Genomic DNA, 21,235 nt, shown 5'->3' on the forward strand with positions numbered 1-21,235 from the left:
CATCATGTCTTTAACCAAAAATTGTGTAATGGCCTCTGTTATTTCTTTGTACCGCTTTGACGTTTTCTCATAAGGAGTTCCACTTGAAAAACGGCTGTTGGAGTGCTGTGCTCTTTGTCTTAACATTAGCAACCTGTGTTTCGCCAGCCCTATCTTTCTGGAACTCTTCAAACTGTTCTCTGTGGTTGTATTGAAGATTATGGTGGAGATTAGTCGTGTTTCCTCTGGTGGTTGCCACGAGTGTTCGGCAAGTTTTGCAGAGTACCTGTGTTTGGAGAACGTTGTCTTTATCAAATCCAGAGTACCTCCAAATAAGCGAGGTACTATTTTTTTTCTTTTTTGAGCCACGAGTTCATAGTCAGTAGCGTTCTCGTCATGCGTCTCACTCTCAGCCATTACAACTCTGACTCGCTGCAGCGTTGTTCGCTCCCCACCTACATAGGAGGCGGGCCTCTAATCCATTTGATTGGTTAATGCCGTGAAGGGCTCTATTTGACTGGTCAAATGTGTAGAGGGGTTTCTTTGATTGGTAAATTCTTTAAAGCACGTGTGTAAACATTTTAAGGTACCCAATTATCGCAGTTTTCGCCATCTTTTATCACACAGGCTGATATCACAATGACAATAAATTTTCGATTTATTGTGCAGGCCTAGTTTATATTTTATTATTGTCATTTGTATTTAGAAACATATAATCATTTATGCTTAGAAGTGTATAATCGTTTGTAGATTGAAAGAATGTCTCATCCTAGGAGGTCTGTAACAACCCTGTTTAGCGTGAAGAGGGGAGTGCGTTCACACACACACACACACCTACACACACACACACGGTATTCTTTGTTCACATATATGCCTATGTAAGACGTCATATGCTAATGCTAACTGTGTTGGAAACACGGTTACTAGAAACATGCTTAAAAGCAGCTCAAAAGAAAAAGGACGGTACAGAGGCAGATTGTGTCTGGATGCAAAGAGACGGTACTTGCAAAAAATAGCATGCATTGGAAATGTGGACCCGTATGAAATACGGCCGTGGAGTAGAAACCCCAAAGACCTACCGCTATTGACTTAGCCTGATATATTTTCCTACCTTGTCTGTGGAGTCAGCACGTACAAGGTGAACCGGCTTCGCAATTATAAATCTCTGGAGGTACACATCCAATTCACCAAGGATTGGGTACAAGATTTGGCTATTTTAAGCCTCCATGTTGTGAGTACGTCATCATTCAGACAAAGGTAAGTCAGCTTGAGTACTGCATTTGATTTCCGCCCTGAACATTCACATTAGAGCAGCATAAATTCACTCATGAGGGGGAAATTACAGTGAGAACATGTGGAGGCTCTGTTAGATGGATAACATAGTGAGTTCAGTGCATTGACGTGACATTGACCTGAAGGATTTAGTTATTCTCTATGGTTAAAGAAATTGCAATGATTTATTCATATTTAAATAATCCTAATTATACATCTTGCTTACGTGTTTGTGTCCTGTGTCTGTACGGTTTTTACTAAGCTAACTACCTTTAATTTAGTAAACTCCCACCGTAAGGGTGTGTTTTAACTGATGAAACTGTGTCGTACTCAGGCTCGGACATCTGATTGCTGCCTTTTATAAGTTTTATTGTACAAGCATAAACTAACACCAGTACAGTAACTGTGCCTTTACAGAAGCCAGGTAATCAACTGAAAGACACAAAATAAAACAACCATACAACATTAACAAAGCAACACTATTAATGACAGTGCAGTTTAGTAATAGTCATATTTATAGCTTTAACATGTTACTTAGTTAACACAGAAACTCACCAGCTCGGCTTCATCAGTCATAATAGCAATATCAATGAAAAGAAGATCCGGCAGGTAGGCTCTATGAGCGGCCGTTAACACGTACTGAAGGAAATTGCCTTCCCGGGTTTCCTCCGTGGCGTGAGCGATAAGCAGAGTTCTGTCCTTTCCTTATAAGATTCCTAATTATTTAAAGTAACACTCAGGTATGCCATTCAGCTGGGTTAGTTACGACGTCGGGAGCAGCTTGGGAGAACAAGGAAACACAGACTGCTTCAGGTTGTCTTCCCAAATCGACTCAAAGGTTTATTTGATACACAGCAGTTTATATAGATGAAAAAAGGTTCGTGTGTCAGCTTTCCCAGTTCAAACCGGTACAGACCAAATAAGGAAACGTCTTCCTGCCTTCTGAGCAAAGTATCCCTTGTGTAGTTTATCAGTTCAGCTACAATTTATGATCATCCCAGCAAAATACACTCCTAGACATAGAATACAGAGTTCTTTCATTAGTGAATTCTGAAACAAACCACCTAGCCTTTAACGAGCCTTTTCCAGGAGATAAAGAAAAAGGGAGGATGGGAGTAAGGAAGTGGTCTCATCTCTGTGGTGTTTTCGACCTTGAGGTACCAGCTTGTGAGTCTCACATTAATTCTTGGGTCCCAGAGAAAGAGAAAAACAACTAGTAGATTGGCCTTATTGAGTAACAGTTTTCCTGTATAAAACAATATCCTGTAAATGCTTACCGTGGTATCAAAATATCTAACACGTACCATCCCAGACTTAGATAAATCACTCCGTCTTAAATAAATTTGTCATTTAAAGCAAATATGGGTCTGGCTGATAATAAATCACAACAAACAAATTGGCATGTTAGTAATATGGGAAAAAACCACACAGTGTCACTATAATTTTTTTTATAGGCAGGTTTCTGAAAGAGAACAGACAGATTTAGAATATATCATACAGCGTTCTATAGATGGATACATAAAAAAAAAAAGAAAATTACATGTATGTGCTAACTTTCTAAACATGTTCATTGTTACATTTGTGACAAATGGATTTGAAAGTAGATAAAAAACATTTATGTCAGCCTTTGTTCATTTAAGTCCTTGTCTTTAAATTAACATTGCCTGTGTGCGTGTTTCAGGTCCTGCACTCTCAAAAACTGAATGAACAGCATTGCAGCCATGGGTCATTGTGAGCATCACAGGGAAGTTTGAAGCCGCCCACTGCACCTGTATGGCCGGCGTCGCGGAGACCTGCATCCATGTCGCTGCTCTTCTGTTTAATGTGGAAGCAACAGTGCGGATCCGTGGCACAAGGACTGTTACAGATGAACCTGCATACTGGGTTTTGCTGGGTAATATGACCAAGATACAGCCAGAGGTTGGCCATAAGATGGACTTCTCCTCTTCAGCTGCCCAAAAAAAGGCTCTTGATCAAAACATAAACAGACCATCCGTATTGAAGGGCAAATTTTCTTTTCAAAAAAGAAAAATTCCACCTGCTACTGTGGAGGAGTTGTCACTGCTATTGGATACTTTGCTGGAACACAGTAAAGCTGTGGGTCGTGGGAATGACCCATAATGTTTTATCTAGGGGTCTAGATTTATGCCTGTAGTGCACTGCCATGTAAATAATTTGCTTTTACTGAATATGTACTGTTGGAGCCAAGTCCAGGCCAATATTTTACTCAGTTACATCATGCCATATTTAAGTATTTGTCATGATCTTAAAGTTTCTGTTATAATCTTGATCATTTTATGTTATAATGTAATATGCTGTGCTCCATAAATTAATCCTGCTTTATTAGTCTGTTGTTGTTGTAAAGTGTTGGTAGATGTCGTAAAGGGGTGTGTATTTGCTTTACCCACACCCCTCCGCATGCGGGCCAAATACACACCCCTTTACGACATCTACCAACACTTTACAACAACAACAGATTAATTTATGGAGCACAGCATATTACATATGCTGCTTAATTCTGACCGTCGCCGTTTTAATGTTATTTTTTTGTTGTGACATAAAGGGAATATAAACGGAGCTCCCACCAGAGGCATTTGTTTTGTACCTTTCGATTTGTATGGAAAATAAATGTTTTGCCCCTTTTTTCCTTCGCCTCGTTTTTTGCTACCGGAAGGCATCCAAGCGACTTAACAAGAGCACGAGTCAGAAACTTTGCGTTCTGCAGAAGCGGCAAAGAAGGACCGAAGGTTGCCACTATAATATGTGCTTACTAAGTACCACTGTTCAAAAGTTGAATAAAGAAACAAACAAATTTGTGCCTTTATTTTATTAAAACCATTTTGTGATATGATGTTCTACAATGTAGAATCCATGTCATTTATAGTTTACAAATGACAAAATGTTTACAAAGAATGAAAATCATGACAGTGTTTACATAATATCACCCACTACTAACACTACTTAATTTACTGTATCTTTTGAAAAATTACCGCTATATATATACAGCACAAGACTTAAGAGTAATTAACAACAGCAAGTCTCATTTTTCCCTGGTTTTACTACCACACTGTTCTCCAAAACGCAGCAAACCTTCACAATCTTATCCAGAAGGGTCACCACTTCTCCCTCACATGGAAGAAATAATCTGATTGGAAAGGTGGTATGTTTGAAGCAGGGATTTCGGAGTGCCCCTTATGTAGCGTTGGAACCCAGTCATGATGTGGTTTCATCCATTTCATAGGCTGGTTTACCTGGAATAATGCCAAATAATTAGCAACTCTATAAATATATAGAGTTGCTATATATAAACCAAAGAAATATTTTTCCTTTATAATCTAAGTCAGGTGAACTGACCTTTTAAACTGTAGTTTACAGTGTGGACTTTCCAGGTAATCATACAGCTGTTTCATCCCTGAACCCTCCAGGTTGCATCCTATTAGATCCAGACGTTTCAGATAGGGGGGGTTGGACTTCAGAGCACTGAGCAGTTCGGAACAGTTCTTCTCTAACAAAGTGCTGTCCTCAAAGCTGAATAAACATCATATGAATTACAAAGTATTCTTTTATTAAATCATCGTTTTCTTATAAGAAACCAAGTGAACGTCTAATAGAGGTACAGACTATTGCAAACTGTACAGATTATTGTCAAGTTTAAACTTGCAGAAAAAACACACACACACAGCAGCAGAATCAACTCTCCACATTGATTAAAAATAACCAGATATTACCAAAACCAAAATTATAGTATGTAGTTTTAGTACCCAAGCTTGTACCCACACCGCTGGTTTATGTGATAATATCAGGCCGAAAGGAATTCCCTCACTGAAGCCAGCCACACCTGTCGTCCATCAAGCTTCACCGGCTGGTGCTGATTGTCCTCATCAGTGGTCACTACTTAACAGTGTGGCTGAGCTTCAGTGGATGCTGGGTCATTTAACGACCTGGTCAGTACAGCCCCTTAGGTAAACCTATCTTTTGCTTGTGTCTGTGATTGTGGAAGACTGATCAGTGTTCACTATTTCACTGTAAATAAACACACTTGTCCTGCATTTGAGTTCTGTTTTTGCTGCAAACGTGACATGCAGTGCATCCTCATGTTCGCTTATTTTTAAACAGAAGTGTTTTACTATTACAGTAAATACAGTTAACTAACCTGAGTGTCTCCAGTCTACAGTTTGGATGCCCCAGATGAGTAAAGAGTTCTTCTGCATCTTCCTCAAGTCTCACTGATTTCATGTGCAGCTCTCTCAGATGGGAGGGGTCTGAGGTCAAAGCTAAGGCCAAAGATCCAGAGCTACCCCCAAAGATATGAACATCATGAAGTCTGTATTGACACAGATATTATGTTATTATTAAGAAGACACATTATTTTTACTTTGTGTGCTCGATGCAACACAATGGGAAACTGTCTCTTCTGGCTCAGCTGATTTGATGTTACTAACATGAAACATTTTAATAATTCTCCTCTGTCTCTGTCAGACCTACAGATCTTCAATCTTTCTTTGATTTAATGTGTTACTTGCAGCCACTTTCTGCTTGGCAGCACTGTCCTTAAAACATCTAGTTTTTACCATTTCTTCCTGTACCAAACATGACAACAATATTCAGAAGAAGCATATTGTAAACTATTTTTCCTGGCCTATCAACACATTTTAAAAACCGGATAAATATTTTGAATTCTTCACTTGAAATAGAGATGCAGTTAGGCTGTGTCTTCTTTACATTTCATTTTAATATTTCATGTGATTTGGAAGTGCTACTGTGTCCCTCAACTCCAGAGTGCTAAAATTAAAAGTTGGACTCAGGAGTAAAAATCAATCAAAAAGACTGCAGTGTCAGTTTTTGGCTACATTCACACTGCAGGTCTTAATGCTCAATTCCGATTTTTTGATCAAATCTGATTTTTTTGTCTGCTTGTTCAGACTACAAATAAAATGTGACAGCAAACGCGCTCTAGTGTGAACGCTCAAAGTGGCCCGCATGCGCAAAAGAAGACCACACAACGCGCTCTGTTTAGACCCAGAGCAAACAGTATGGTTTGACTGATGGTCCTTAATATAAAGACTTGTTTGGGACTTTACGTTTCCCAATTTTGCTTTAAGTTTTAAAGTTATTTTGTTACTTACATATGGCCTAATAATTATCCTTATTGCTGTTTTAGAGAGAAGCGGTTCTTCAAAGGATAGTTGCAGATTTCTGTCAGAATCTGCAGATTATACAGTACAAATAAAATGTTCACGTTTCTCCAATGCTGTCTTCCCAACAGTTTCACTGACATCTACATGGGATGGCCAGGAACTGTTCACGATGTCTTCTCGGGCACTTCTCCGGCGCTGATAATTGGCGTCTGTCTTGTGTCAGTGACGTAAAAGACGGATTTAATGCGACATTACCATTTAAATAGCAGTCGCTTTCCACATCAAATATGTATCGGATTCAGTACCACATACGAAAGTGACCCAGATCGGATTTGAAAATACCGGATTTGTGCCGTTCACACTGTCATACCATGATCGGATATGAGTCCCATAGGGTCAGAAAGTCGGATTTGATGCGCTTTCACTTGCAGTGTGAACGTAGCCTTAGTTTTTGTTGCTAGTACTTGTTTTTTGTTGTTGTTTTTGTTTTGTGGCTCAGCTGCAGGAGACGGAGTGTCACTACCCGATCCGTACCGGAAACCCGATCGGTACCCCGCATGCGCGAAAGGTTTCTACTTCCGGTCGAAGCATTTTACGATAGTTACAGGTCAGAGTATCTGTTAAGATGTTAAGAATAACAAGTATCTCTTAAAATCTTTCAGATAATGAAACCTTTAATATAATGTAGAGAAAAACAAAAAAATAAAAAGATAGTGACAGATCGGGACTCCCGATCCTTACTGCGCATGTGCAAAGTCGGACCGTACAAATCGGGTCTACCCGATCCGTACCGCGCATGTGCAAGGGGTTTCTTCTTCTTCTTTTCGTTTAATGGCAGTGTACTCCCCAGTGTACGAGGATACCGCCACCTGCTGACTGAGCGAATGAACCCTATTGTAAACTGAATTAGCGTCATTACAAACGTGTGTTAAAGTTGATTTAGTGATAATCGAGTGTGTTTATGCTTGTCACTGTGGAGACTATTGATTAGAATAGTTATGATGTCCACCCCCCTCACTGTCAATTGTCAGTAAACACTTTATCTGGCTGATGAATCTACACGTGAGATATTACAAAGCCTGCATTATTAACTCTGTAATTAGGCGCCATTCTTCTTATTTTACGGCGCTGTTGCTCAATCGGGGGACGCTCTCTGTTGAGGAGAAAAGCATGAATTTCTTTGTATACGGATTATCCATTGTTTAAATGTCCCGGGCAGTCGAAAAGAAGGCAGAGCTGTTGAGAAATGCTAGGAGCTAACTGGGCGCTAACCGCATCATTCAAATATATTGAATGTCGCAAAGAGAGGAAGTGACGTAAGATTTGCGCATGCGGGGTACCGATCGGGTTTCCGGTACGGATCGGGTAGTGACAAGGACACGGAGGAAGTCTGGCTGTCAAAGCTGATATCGATTATGCTAACCATGCTTTCCCTATTTCAGTATCTGCTGTGGCCTGAAAGAGGAGTGACAGTTGAACAACAGGACCGAGCTGTGTGTGGTACAAAGATGAACTGAAGTGTGCAGCTGCAAAGCTGCTAAAACCAAACTGGTTAAAACACTTTGTAAAGAAACCAGCAGTGATGGGTAAGTTACTTTAAATTAGTAACTTAGTTACATTACTAGTTGCTTCTATCAAAAGTAACTCAGTTACTTCAAGTTACTCGTTACTTTCAGAGTAACTAGTTACTAGGGAAAGTAACTTTGGTTTTACTCAGAATTCTCTTGTTAATGTGTTGCTTCCGTAACTGGATACCCAGCAGGTTTGCCAGTCTTCTAGCTTGCTTACTTGCCACAAGTGCACTGTGCCACCTACCAATAGAAAGGAAAAAAGATAATGTGCATATTTCCACGAGAGAAATCCCACGCCTGATTCTATCCTAGCCTGCTTTTTACATCCAACACAAAAACTGCAGTCGTGGTGCTTTCGATTGTACTCAGAACTCGGAAATTCTGCCTTCTGAATAGGAAGATGCAGGTAACACCAGACTGCAGATGAGCTGCATACAGGGCTGGACTGGGACAAAAAAATCGTCCCGGGCATTTTGACTAGAGACCGGCCCACCATTATAGGAAAAATCATAAAACCTTTGAATGATAATAAACACTGTTGTTTGTTGCAAGACTCAGATAATTATTTTTTTAAAAGTGAGACATTTTAAATGAGAATGAGAAAGTATTTCCTTGTACCCCCTTTCCCTTTTAATGCCCTACATGGACCCCTGGCAACACTTTGCTAGACCCGCCCCTGCACAATTACCAGCTGTCAGCTACTTAGAAAAGGATCCTGGTGTTATTTGTCTCTCAGAAACAGTTCATAACTTCCCTTCAACTCATTCATGTCACCTAAAAGGTAAACCTGTTTCTCCATCACCTGTTCAGCTCTGATGATTCAGTAAGGACATCTCCTGGTTTCATCTTCATGTTTCCCTCTCACCAGATAACCAAACCATATCATGACCAGCAGCTTTTTTGCAGCTGTGGCTCCAGCAAACATCAGCTGATACTAGAAATTAATAATAAATAAATTCTAACAACAGCTGATCAAGCTTAAACGTGTTGCTGTTGTTTACCGCGACATCCGCTGGTTTCCTCTTTCTGGCGTAAAGTGGGCGATAAATAAACAAGAGAGCCGATCAGCTGATCATTGATCAGTTTCATGATTGAAGTAGAAACAGGAGACGGAGGGGGAGAGGATGAGAGAAAAAGAGGCAGCTGTGCAGCGTAAACACAGAATAACTTCAGCTTTGTGTCTTTTTCATTGCCATTGTAGCTGAAGTCTGAGACAAACTGTGTTCCTTTTCACCTCAATACGAAACGCGTAATATTTTCTCTGAATACGGGACGATTCCGTTTTTTACGGGACGGTCGGCAACTCTAATAATTAACCTTGTGAACAAAATAAAGTTCAACATCAGTAACATCATAGCACCCACCCAGCTGTATAGAAACTCCGTCATGCTAGCTAGCATGCAGTACGAAAAAGTCAGCATAACGAAAATAAACTCCATCTAAACTTGGTTTATATCTGACCCAGATAGACTGCAGGTCATAACTTCTTACCTGAAGTTCAGTTCACCTGACACTCTTGGACCAGCGGCCGCTTCGGGTCTCTCCTTTTGCCTCCCTTTTCCTTCATCCACATGCTGGCCTCCACCACTTGCTAATGTTATTGAATCTGTGGAAGCTCCGCGATAGCCACCACACGAAGTAATGAATAACGATCTAAATCCCAGTAACGAGTAACGCGTTCCCGGTTTTGGCATAATAACTACCGTGCTCGTTACCACAATAATAACGTAGTTACTGTAACACGTTACTTAACCCTCTGAGGTCCAGGTTATAATTGGCCGTTTTTGACTACTTTTGATTTTACCTCTATATTTCACCTTTAAAATATGTTTTTCTTGCCTTGTTTGGTATCATTATTTTCAGCACAACCTCAAATTTGAGTTATTTTTTTCATTTTGGTATACTATATTAGCACAGCTGATCTAAATTCAGACAAAAAATTCAAAATCCAAGTAGAAAAAAGTTATATTTTTTTCCTGTAAACCCCACAAACATGTTTAACGAATCATTTTCATAACTTGAAATGCAAATAGAAATTGTACATTTCTAAAAATTATGCACAAGTTTTGCAAACAACACAGATATATGGCACTATTTACCTAAAAATGCAGCCAAGGCCTCGGGCGTTTTTTATATAATCATTTAAATCTATTTACTGAACAATCAGGTGTTCTGCATCAAAGAAGGCACACAAATTATTTGTGCCAGTCCAAAAAATGTAGTTTGTGTTCAGTATAAGACAAAGGAGAACACCACAGGTCTAAACCCTGCAGGTCTGACAACAGGAGGTGCATCAGTCCAGTTTTCCATGTGGGAATAGCGTTTACACTGGAATCTGCCTTTGGCAGCTTTTTTAGAGCAAATATGAAATTCAGCAGTCTAACTGACACACGATACAAGACAATAACTACACAACACACTAACTACAGCCTCCAAACACGCTAAACGTCACTAATGTCTCACATATGAAAACTCGCTCTCTCTTTCTTTCGCTCGCCCACTTTCCATCGCGAGTGTCACTCCTAAAAACTTCCCCTTCTCCCTAAACAACCAAATGTCACATGTTGCCATATCATTTTTTTGATTGGCTGACATGGTAAACTCTAACACCAATAGGGAAGGGGTGTTTTTTCTTTTTCTTTTTTCACTTGCAAGCGAGAGTGTTTGCTAGCGCTGTCTCTAGAAAACGCCGTTTTTACCGTTCTTCCCGCTGTAAACACCACTGTTTTGTTCAGAAAAAAACATTGCGTGTATTTTTTATCATAACTCTGGTTTTACGTGGCCCATCGACACAACTCAAAAACTGGTATATAGTTTGAAGTCCGCACTTTCGACCCAAGTTGAAATGGAGACAAGATGACGTGCTGCATCTTGTAGCTGTGTCGTCTTAAATTGCTCATGTGATTTTGACACATCTCTAGAAACCAGCACTCATCTTTCAGTGCTGTGTGAGTGAAAGCTGTGTGTTTCCTATCACAGTCTCATATGATTAATTCCTGACCACTCACTGTGATGTTATCAAGATTTAAATCGATGTTATTATAGCGGGTCAGGGCTGTTCGGGGTTTTGTTTTTACAGTTATGTTCTGTTGTTATGTTGCCATAGTTACAGGTGACGCGCTCTCTCTTCGACTGGTGTTTCCGGGTGAGAGAGAGCGCCTTTTTGTGTTGTTGTTGTTGTTGTTGTTGTTGTTGTTGCGGCTAATAAACGTCTGTGCTCCCTGGCTGATGGGAAGCAAGACCAAACGAAACCTCTGAGCTCGCCACATTGGTGTCAGAAGTGGAATTGCTCACCCTCACCGGAATGGAGAGAGACACTCAGAGGCTGGAGCAAGCCGTCGAGGAGAGCATTCGCTGCTTGGGAAGTGGGCGATCGAAGCGAGAGCAAGCGAGTGGACATGTAAGTCCCCCGACGGGTCCCGACGGTGCACCGCGTCAGCGGCCCATCGTGACCGACGCTAGGACAATGCTTCATGGGTTGCCTCTGTCGACCGACACGCCGGGTCCCCGACAGCGAGCAGTGATGCCTGCAACGCCAGCCAAGGTACCGAAATACAAGGGGCTAACCCCGCTAGAGCCCTACTTCTCACAAGTACGGCTAGCCGCAAGGCATAGTGGCTGGAGCGATGAAGAGGCTGCCACACACCTAGCGCTAGCATTGGAAGGAGATGCACTGCAGGTACTCCTTGACCTAGCCCCATCAGAGCATCATGAGCTCCAAGCCCTCACCATAGCACTCGAGAGGCGGTTTGGGCAGCAGCACTCCACTGATCAGAGCAGGGAGCAGCTGACCAACCGGAGCCGTCGGCCGGGGGAGAGCCTGGGAACCTTTGCAGCAGACGTGTTGCTGTATGCTCGTCACGGCTACCCGGAGTTCCCAGCAGCAGCCCGTGAGGCGCTTAGCCTGCATGCTTTTCTGCCAGGACTTTTTCCAGAGCGACTGCGCCAACACATCAGCCTGGCCATGCCTCAAACTCTCTTTGAGGAGCTCCTCGAGGCTGAAAGGGCAAGCTGGTGCCCACCTCGCGACCTAACCAGCAGGTGTCCCCCCCAAACTACCCCCGAATCAGAGCCGCAGACTACGACAGGGAGGGGGAGGTCCCGGAGATATGCCAGCTGCAGCCCTCAGTGCCCTGGAGGCATCCCCGTCAACCGACTGACCGCTGCTACCGGTGCGATGAGCCTGCCCACGTGGCGTGCGACTGCCTGGCTCCTGCCCCGAAGGCCAGAACTATGTGGCCTCAGGGGAATGAGAGGGGGAGCGGTACAGCGAGGGGACCACCGCTTCAGCTTCCTGCCCCCTCCAAGAACGATGCACGGTGGTGGGCCTAGTCGGGCACCTCAAGGGACTCTACCTGAGCTGCTGTGTTGAGGACCAGCCCTGCCAGGCCCTGGTGGACACGGGGTCTACCATTTCTCTAATACGACATGGTGTGCTCCCTGGAACGTCCAGGCCGCTTGTGAAGCGTTGGTCACCCACCGACACCCAGCTGATGACAGGCAGAGAACTGACATGCGCGGGAAGAAACCGTTGAGGATCCGAGTGAAGGATCTGGAGCTGGTGCACGACTTCTGGCTTGCTGACATTCAAGAGCAGTGGGGGGCCTGCGTTGACACCGCAAAGCTGGCTATCACTCTTGGTACAGAGACTCTGGCCCTCCAGTGCAGTCAAAAGCAGGGAATCAGAGACAGACAAGCCAGGCTTCAGGCAGCTGCTGCTCGACAGTCTTCAGACCCCAGTGGCTCTGGACCATCTCTACTCGCCTCAGCCCCAGTCTCTAGGCCCGACAAAACTCCCTCGACCGAGACAACCCAAGCTGTTGATGATCTGTGGCAGTACTAGCGGTTGAGGTGCCTCCTGGGCGAGAATGTGGACATCATTGCCGCTAGTGACAGAGACTGCAGGCAGACGCGGCTGGTTCAGCACACCATCGACACTGGCTCTGCTCAACCCATCTGTCTGTGCCCACACCAGCTGCCCTTCTCGAAACGGCAGGGAGAGCGGGCCCAGGAGGCACTGGGCGTGGCTACTGCTCGGGCCACAGCCGGCGGAGGGGGATGGCTCTCGTTGACCATGCAGCAGCTGAAGCAGGAGCAGGAGGCTGATGCGACGTTGGTTCAGGTGGGGGCCTGGCTGGAGGCGGCACGATGCCCAGGCTGGACAGGGGCGTCAGGACAGGGGCTCGAGGTGAAGGCCTACTACTCCCAGTACAACAATCTGGAGACCCACGACGGCCTCCTATACCGGAGATGGCGGGCCCCCGGACAGGGCAAGGATCTCCTGCAGCTGTTGGTGCCTCAGTCGTTGCGTTTGCAGGTGCTCGAGCTTGTCCACGGCTTGGTGGGGGCCGGCCACTATGGGAACATAGTGGCCCCAACATCTCTGCACAAACATCTCTGACAAAAATAACTGACATGTAATGTTTAGAATAAATATCTGGAATAATGTAATAAGAGCAATGATGTTTTTTAGTGAGAGTAATTTTAAGAACTAAACTATTGATCTACACTGATTTATAATGTTAATCACACTTGGACTCACCGAGCCTTTCTGCAGTTTACCACAGCTGGAAGAAGGCTCCATCGTCCCTCCTGTGATGTGTTGTACTTCTGCAGATCAAACTCGTCCATAACGTTCTCTGACATCATCAACATATGTGCCAAAGCTGTGGACTCAATTTCAGAGAGTTTCTTCTCTGACTTGTTCTGTGACTTTAGAAACTCTTGGATCTCCTGATGTACTAAGACGTCATTCATCTCCCTGAGAGAGTAGAGAATGTTTATGCATCTTTCAGGACACTTGCCTTCACTGCTAATCTTCTTCAGGTTGTTGATGACTCTCTGGATGGTTTGTGGACTGCTCTCTGTCTGACCCAGCAGACCTCCTAAGAGTCTCTGGTTGGATTTCATAGAGAGGCCATGAAGGAAGCGAACAAACAGTTCCAGGTGGCTATTCGGAATTTTCAAGGATTCTTCCATGGCTCTGCTCAGAAAATCTTCCAGAGATGAGATATCTTTCAAAGATATCTTATTTCCTTTATCGTCCTCAGTAAGGAAGTTCTGCAGCACCTCTGTCTTCCTGTTGGTGTAACAGTGGAACATGTAGACAGCAACCAGAAACTCCTGAACACTCAGATGAACAAAGCAGTAAACTGGTTTCTGGAAGATCACAGACTCTCTTTTGAGGATCTCTGTACAAACTCCTGAATACACAGAGGCCTCTGTGACATCCAGACCACACTGCTCCAAGTCTTCTTGGTAGAACAGGATGCTTTTTTTCTGCAGATGTTCAAACGCTAGCCTCCCCAGCTTCAGAAGAACTTCTCTGTCAGTTCTGGCGAGCTCCTGCTGCTTTATCGCTTGTCCTCCGTGGTACTTGTGCTTTTTCTTTGTCTGAACCAGCAGGAAGTGTGAGTACATGTCAGTCAGGGTCTTGGGCAGCTCTGCTCTCTCCTCTGTAGTCAACATGTGCTCCAGAACTGTAGCAGTGATCCAGCAGAAGACTGGGATTCCACACATAATGTAAAGGCTCCTGGATGTTTTCAAGTGAGAGATAATTCTGCTTGACAGCTCTTTATTTCTGAATCTTCTCCTGAAGTACTCCTGCTTCTGGGAGTCAGTAAAACCTCGAACTTCTGTCATCCTGTCAACACATTTAGGAGGAATTTGACTTATTGCTGCGGGTCGGGAAGTTATCCAGATGAGAGCAGATGGAAGCAGATTTCCCTCAATGAGATTTGTCAGCAGCTCACTAATGGTGGACTTCTGTGTGACATGAGACACAAGCTTCCTGTTGTTGAAATTTAACAAAAGTCTGCTTTCATCCAGGCCATCAAAGATGAACAAAAGATTACACATAGTGAGCTTCTCTGCTGTGACGCTCTGTAATGTTGGATAGAAAACATGGATCAGCTCCAGAAGACTGTACTGCTCATCTCTGACCAAGTTCAGCTCCCTGAATGAAAGCAGAACCACCGCACTGATGTGTTGGTTTTCTAAGCCCTCTGCCCAGTCCAGAGTGAACTTCTGCACCAAGAAGGTTTTTCCAATGCCAGCAACACCATATGTCAGAACCACTCTGATGGGTCTCTGTTGGTCAGGCAAGGCTTTAAAGATGTCCTTGCTGCTGATTGGTGTTTCACAGGGGATCTTCTTACAAGCGCTCTCCACCTGCCTCACCTCATGTTGGAAGTGTACAGCTTCACTCTGCTCCTCTGTGATATAGAGCTCAGTGTAGATCAATCTGAGGAGGGCTCCAATTCCTGTTTTATCAGTTCCTTCAATCACATGTTCATATCGTGTCCTCAGAGTGACCTTTAATACATCAAAAACTTTTTCTGGATCAGTATCTGTTGACAGAAAGAAAACAATTAAACAAGAGAGCAAGAAAACTTAAGTTTTCATTTTTGCACAGCTGCTCTTACTGGCTGTCTGCTGAAAAGTTCTGGTTCCAGACTTTACTCCACATTGGGGACAGAAGTCTGTAGATGAATCCTTCAGGACATCCTGACACCACACACAACATGACACTGGCTTCTCCACAAAGAAATTCATCTTCTTCTCTCTGTGGACACAAACAAAAATTATTCTGACCAAAGAAAGGAAGTAAAAACATTTGTAGACATCATGTAAACACTTGTTTCTGTGGTAGGTTCATAGTAGTGGGCATTCAGTTACTGGTTTTTCCCCTCAGTATCTTTCACTTATTGTGTTTTTGTTGCCTTTTCGTGTATAAAACAGTGCATTTATTCTTAATCAAAGCAAAACAGCTTTTATGTGGGTGGCTGTTTGATCTACTGAAATAAGGAGATTGGCCTTAGGGTTTAGCCTAGCTTCCAATAATGTTTTCTTGACTTTCAGAAAACTGGTTATTCCAAAATCTGTACTTTGTGCCTGATGATCTAGGTTCATAACTGAATACTCAAGGATAGTCTCTACAAAACCTGAGGCCTCTCATCCAACATCACAGACCTCTACCTTTGCCTTCATCTTCACCTCCTCTGCTCGCTAGTTCATCTCTTAAACCTTAAATCTCTGAGAACCTTCACAGACTTCATCTCTTAAACCTGTTTGTCTACTGTGCTCAGGATTTCCCTCTCAGTTTGTTCACGTTAATTCTCCATTTTCTGGAGTCTTTTGAGTTCAGCTATGGTTCCCACACTGCTCAGAGGAGCTAGCAATCCGCCTGGTTTCCACGTGTTTGGTCACACACACTCCCCAACACTGTTCCCTCTAAGCTGAGCACGTGAGCAATCGCACACTGCTGACACAGTCTCCACACACAGAAAATCAGAGAAATTAAAATAAATACATGTATTTACTTTCATTTCAATTCAAACTGGATTTTTTTGTGCGCAGCGCAGATGTGTGCGGAGACTGTGTCAGCAGCTTAGAGGGAACACTGCTCCCCAATCTGCTCTGGTTTTGCTTCATCTTCTTAAAGCAGTACAGTTATATTAATAGGGTGTCTGCCATACATGATCACATATCTGAATTCAAACAGAATCAGATAGTCGACTAGAACACAAATATCAGTGCAAACATTAGGACCTCTCGACATCAGCTGTTAATTATGGCAGAACTCAGGTGGTGAGGGTGGGTAGATGCGTCTCTAACAGCATCAGCATCAACACAGGAGCACCCCAGGGATGTGTCCTCTTGACACTGCTCTACTCCCTCTACACAGCAGACTGTGTGCCCACCCACGGCTCAAACATCATTGTGAAGTTTGCCGATGATGCAGTGGTGTTGGGCGCCATCTCCAACAACGATGAGGCGGCCTACATGGAGGAGGTGAAGAATCTGGCATCATGGTGCCAGGATAACCACCTCCAGCTGCACGTTGGCAAGACCAATGAGCTGGTGGTGGACTTCAGAAGGAGTCAGCACAGAGACTGGAGTTCCAGTGGAGAGGGGGCAGTCCGTCAAGTATCTTGGTGTCCGTATCTCCTCAGACCTGACATGGTCTGCCCACATTCAGGTCCAGACGAAAAAGGCTAGGCAGCGCCTGTACCACCTACAACAGCTAAGGAAGTTCAGGGTCTCTCCAGTGATCCTCAGGATTTTCAATACAGGCGCTGTGGAGAGCATCCCCAAACAGAACATCTCATCGTGGTTTGGGAACAGCTGTGTTAAGGACCAAAAAGCTCTCCAGAGAGTGATCCGTACAGCAGAACGCTGCTGCAGGATTGCTCTCCCCCTGCTTCAGGACACCTACACCAGGAGATGCCGGACTAGAGCAGCGCAGATACTGAAGGACCCGTCCCATCCTGGCAAACTGTTCCAACTTCTGCAATCTGGTAGAAGGTTCTGCATCATCCGGGCAAGGACAGAGAGACTCAAGAGGAGCTTCTATCCCCAAGCCATCCGGGCCCTAAACCATAACATCACAGATTGCCTCATGTGTGTTATGTCCAGTTTTGCTTCCTCTGTCTAACTAACCAAGGGAACCAGTCTACTCTTAAGTGTTGCATCTGGGCTGTATTTAAGCCAAACATGCAATAGACATTAACACAGCTGTGTTAGTGGTTTTGGGGGAATAATTGCTTAATTGCAAGTGCGTTAAGAGCCTTCTCAGAAAGACTGTGTTTAGCCTCGATCTTTTAAGAATGGTGTCTTTAATGTTTGTAAAAAAAAAAACATGTTTGTGGCCACATGTTTTTTTTTAAATTGCAGTAATTTCATTCCTACCAATCTCTGATCTGCTTCAGAGGAGTATAAGCACAATTCAGTGACTCCACCCCTGCGAACTCCTTTGAAACAATACGAAATACTCGAAAACTAAAATCATCTTCACTCAGTTTATAGCCAAAATCAGCCTCTTACTGTGTGATTGGGGGTCCAGGTTCATGACTGAAGACTGGAGGATAATCTCTGGACATGTCACTGTTCATGGACACAGAGCTGGATCCTGGAAACTGTGGTCTGTGTTTGTGTTGTTGATGTCTGTAAAGACAAACAATGAATCCAGAACATATTGTTCTTCTACATGTGCCTGTTGTTGGGCATTCAGGTGCTTCTCTCTCTCTGTCAGATTTAGGAGACTGAAAAACTCAATTTTCTCTCTACTACTGTACTTTCTGTAGGGCAGGCTGTCACCAGGGTAATCGTTTTTAACTCACTTTCAGATCTTCATTTAATATTTCAGAGCTTCCCATTTAGATTTTTCTGTTATATAAGCAAATAATCTTTCCCTCATCAGTATTCAATCATCTTAACATCAGTTACCAGGATACGGAGTCACAGCTTGTATTATGTTCCTTTATAAAATAAAATAAAAAACTCAATGGAAAACAAATATCAGGAAGTCAAAAACATAATACAGACTGAAATACATAATACAGCGTCAGTGGTTGTTTGAGGAAAATCACTTGATATGAATGTCTTAGTGCTTTAAGAGCTCTTTTCAGAAAGACTTTAATATGTTACTAAAGTCTGTCCTCTCCTTTCATCATTTTCAAATTGCTTATAACAGACACAGTTTCTTACTTTTTGCCTGATGGTCCAAGTTCATGACTGAAGACTGGAGGATAATCTCTGGACATGTCACTGTTCATGGACATAGAGCTGGATCCTTGAAACTCTGCCATGTTCCCCTCATTTTTAGGCTTCCTGGGAGAGAAACAAGGAACTGTGACTGTGAGCACGGCAGAAAAAAACATCAGAAATATTTTTAAAGAACGCCATAACTGGCAGAACAGGAAACACAGCACAACAGCACACACACACACACACACACACACACACAGAGTTAGCTTGTATTAAACCCAGCTGACCCTTTACCTCATCAATTAATAGATAAGTTTACTCTCCTACAGCTCACTGAGAGACAGCTCAGCACAAGAAGTTAAAATGTCAGTCTCACCATTAACCAAAGATATAGTTTCATTCATCATGTTTCGTTCTTTTTCGTTCTATGGTGCAACAAACTCAAGTACAGAAATAGATCCTAACAATTTCCAGCTTTTGTTCCACCTTGAGAAACATAAATGTAATATCTTCCAGTAAGAAATTGTTTTGCTATTTTTCCGACACCCAATAAATGCTCAGTAACACTCACCTTTTTTTTTCACTCGTCTGCTTCTATGACTGTAGAAACTGAAATTACAGTACTTTGTTTTCTCCTCACCTCAGCAGAGCAGCTCCTCCCCTCTCCACAGGAACTTGTATGACTACATTCCCAGTGTGCAAGAGAGATATCTTTGCTTGAAAACAACAAATATGAATGTGAATTTATCTTAAATATAGACTAGACCTCCTACACACTATCAATTAATATTTAATTCAATTCCCTTCTAGCATCTAATAACAACAACATTCATCTCAAGGCAACTTATATGGTAAGGTTGTCACGGACCCGGCTCTGGGGACTCGGGGTCCGTGGGCAGTGTGGACTCTGACTGTTATTGTTATTGTTGTTATTATTATTATTTGGTGTGTTGTCTGCACTGCCCCTGTGCACATCTGTATGTAGGCAGGTGTGTGTGTGTGTGTGTGTGTTTTTTCCTTTCTGCTGTGGCCAAGTTACAGGCACCTTCAGCTCTGGGGGCGTGGTCTACCTTGAGGGCTGGCCACACCCGAAGTCCTGGCCGCACACCTGCTCCTCATCTGGGCTCGTCGGGGGAGTTATTTAGATGAGCGATGGAGCGCGGGATTATTGCGTTTGACTACACGTCAGTCTTCAAACTAGTCAAGTGTGAGTGTATGCCTGCTGGGATAAGTGTTAACGGCTGCCTCTATTGTTTTCCCCTCAGGAGGAGTGTGGGACGAGAAGGAGCAGTGAGCACGGGGAGTGCAGGGACACTGGGGCAGAGAGCACTACACGGGGACTTTTGGGAAGAAGACACTACACGGGAGTCTGGGAAACTGGGGATTTATTGTTGTTTATTTTCACCACCTTGTAAATAAACACTGTTGCACTGAAGAGTCCGGCGTTTGGGTCCTATTTCCCCATCTCCCCACGGTCTGCCAGCCAGACCGTGACAAAGGTAAAGACAAATACAATAATAAAGGAAAAAAAATAACAAAAAAACCCTCAAAAATAACATCAAGACAAACTTATTTGAGCAAAGGAAGGTAGGAAGGAAACTCCAGCAGTATTAAGGCACATGAACATTCCAGAATATTCCATGTGCTTAACAAGTCCCCACCGTGTCAATGAAAGCAAAGCAAAAGCATGCCAGTAAAGAGTACTTGCCAAGTCTGTGCATTCTGTGACGTACCTTTGTGTAACCAGTAGACACACAGCAACGCTAAATTTAGCCACACAATGAACAAAATAATGCAAACATGGAAAAGCTGATTCTGTGCACATCCAAGTTCAGCGAGTTTTATGACTAAAGTGTAAGTGCAAATAGGCACCATCAGAAGGAAGTAGTGGAATTGACAGACACTGCACTAGTAGGGATAGTTTCAAAGCTTTATGAATGACAGATTCATGTTTTCAAATGACAGCGAGCAAACACTTACATGCACAGGGGTGCAAAAAATGACATACAGTGTCCATGTGGTGTGACAGTGTGTGGTATGTGAGAATACAAGAAAAAGTGAGCTCTTTTATTGAGCACATGAAGCTCAATAATCCAAATACAAGGGTGAAACACCAAACATTACAAAAATCAATGTGATGGTTTTAACTCTGACCGTTTAATGAAATGAAACCATTAATAGGAGCTGACACAGTACAAACATACAGTCACAGGAGCTCAGTGTCAGAGAAATAGACAGAGAGGTATTAAAAGTGAGGATAAATAACAGTTTATCAAGACTTTGCTAATAAAAAAAACAGACAGTGTTGTTCTCTGATAGCTGTGACAGTTTCAACATGTCTCCCAATTCTCCTCTGACTAGGGACAAACACATGAAACTGAAGATGAAACTTGATGGGGGTTTTGTGTGTGCAGAGATACAGTACATTCTTTCTTATATGTATGAATGTATATATTATATTCTTTCTAATATGAGTGTTGGCTATAAAGTGGATAATGGAAGAGAGACCTTATGAAACAGATCATATGATCCACATGTTTTTTACTGAGTGTTACCAAAAGTGTTACCAAAAGCTGTTGAACTGCATTCCAGTCATGCTAGGACATGTTCACTGAGTTCAGAGATTTTTATTTTCATTTTTAAATTCTGCCCATTCTGGTAGCTTTTGCAATCAGACTTGTGATCTGAATACGCTGTTGTGCCAAACACATTTTGCTTTTCAAAGATCAGCTCTATAAACTTTCTATAGGCTCCTCTAGATTTCTTTTACCTGTTCATTTCATCATT

At 43.0% G+C, this 21,235-nt stretch overlaps 3 protein-coding genes across 4 annotated transcripts in view; all 3 read right to left on the minus strand.

The window, feature by feature from the left end:
• The window catches only part of LOC113010344 (uncharacterized), an 89,113-nt gene extending 68,110 nt beyond the window's left edge, over positions 1-21,003 (minus strand). Inside the window, exon 1 of the mRNA XM_080296035.1 lies at positions 19,020-21,003. The gene's annotated coding sequence lies outside the window, so the exon portion shown is untranslated. The remainder of the gene's footprint in view (positions 1-19,019) is intronic.
• Positions 1-21,235, minus strand: part of LOC113018471 (NLR family CARD domain-containing protein 3-like) — an 87,409-nt gene that overhangs the window by 35,827 nt on the left and 30,347 nt on the right. The window lies entirely within an intron of this gene.
• On the minus strand, positions 1,604-19,025 carry LOC113018473 (NLR family CARD domain-containing protein 3-like). 2 transcript variants are annotated; one of them, XM_026161538.2, is made up of 7 exons: positions 18,449-18,592; positions 17,786-17,905; positions 15,385-15,524; positions 13,503-15,309; positions 5,405-5,575; positions 4,606-4,779; positions 1,604-4,502 (listed from the first exon to the last, which is right to left on the minus strand). In XM_026161538.2, exons 1-7 carry the CDS (start codon positions 18,547-18,549, stop codon positions 4,499-4,501), a joined length of 2,517 nt encoding a protein of 838 aa, XP_026017323.2. In that variant the 5' UTR covers positions 18,550-18,592; the 3' UTR covers positions 1,604-4,498. The 2 variants fall into 2 exon arrangements, 1 of the variants encoding a protein (XP_026017323.2); XR_013906453.1 differs by lacking the exons at positions 1,604-4,502; positions 4,606-4,779 and adding an exon at positions 12,316-13,370 and having other exon boundaries at positions 5,438-5,575; positions 18,449-19,025.

The sequence above is a fragment of the Astatotilapia calliptera genome, chromosome 3, assembly GCF_964374335.1.
Source record: "Astatotilapia calliptera chromosome 3, fAstCal68.1, whole genome shotgun sequence".
Lineage (NCBI taxonomy): Eukaryota > Metazoa > Chordata > Actinopteri > Cichliformes > Cichlidae > Astatotilapia > Astatotilapia calliptera.

What these genes read in the sequence shown, in the direction of transcription:
- LOC113018473 (XM_026161538.2), bottom strand. Translation starts at nt 18,549, where the DNA reads ATGGCAGAGTTTCAAGGATCCAGCTCTATGTCCATGAACAGTGACATG. An exon ending in CCTGGACCCCCAATCACACA is followed by an intron (nt 15,525 to 17,785) that starts GTAAGAGGCTGA and finishes TTGTGTCCACAG; the next exon opens with AGAGAAGAAGATGAATTTCT. An exon ending in GTAAACTGCAGAAAGGCTCG is followed by an intron (nt 5,576 to 13,502) that starts GTGAGTCCAAGT and finishes GTGTCAATACAG; the next exon opens with ACTTCATGATGTTCATATCT.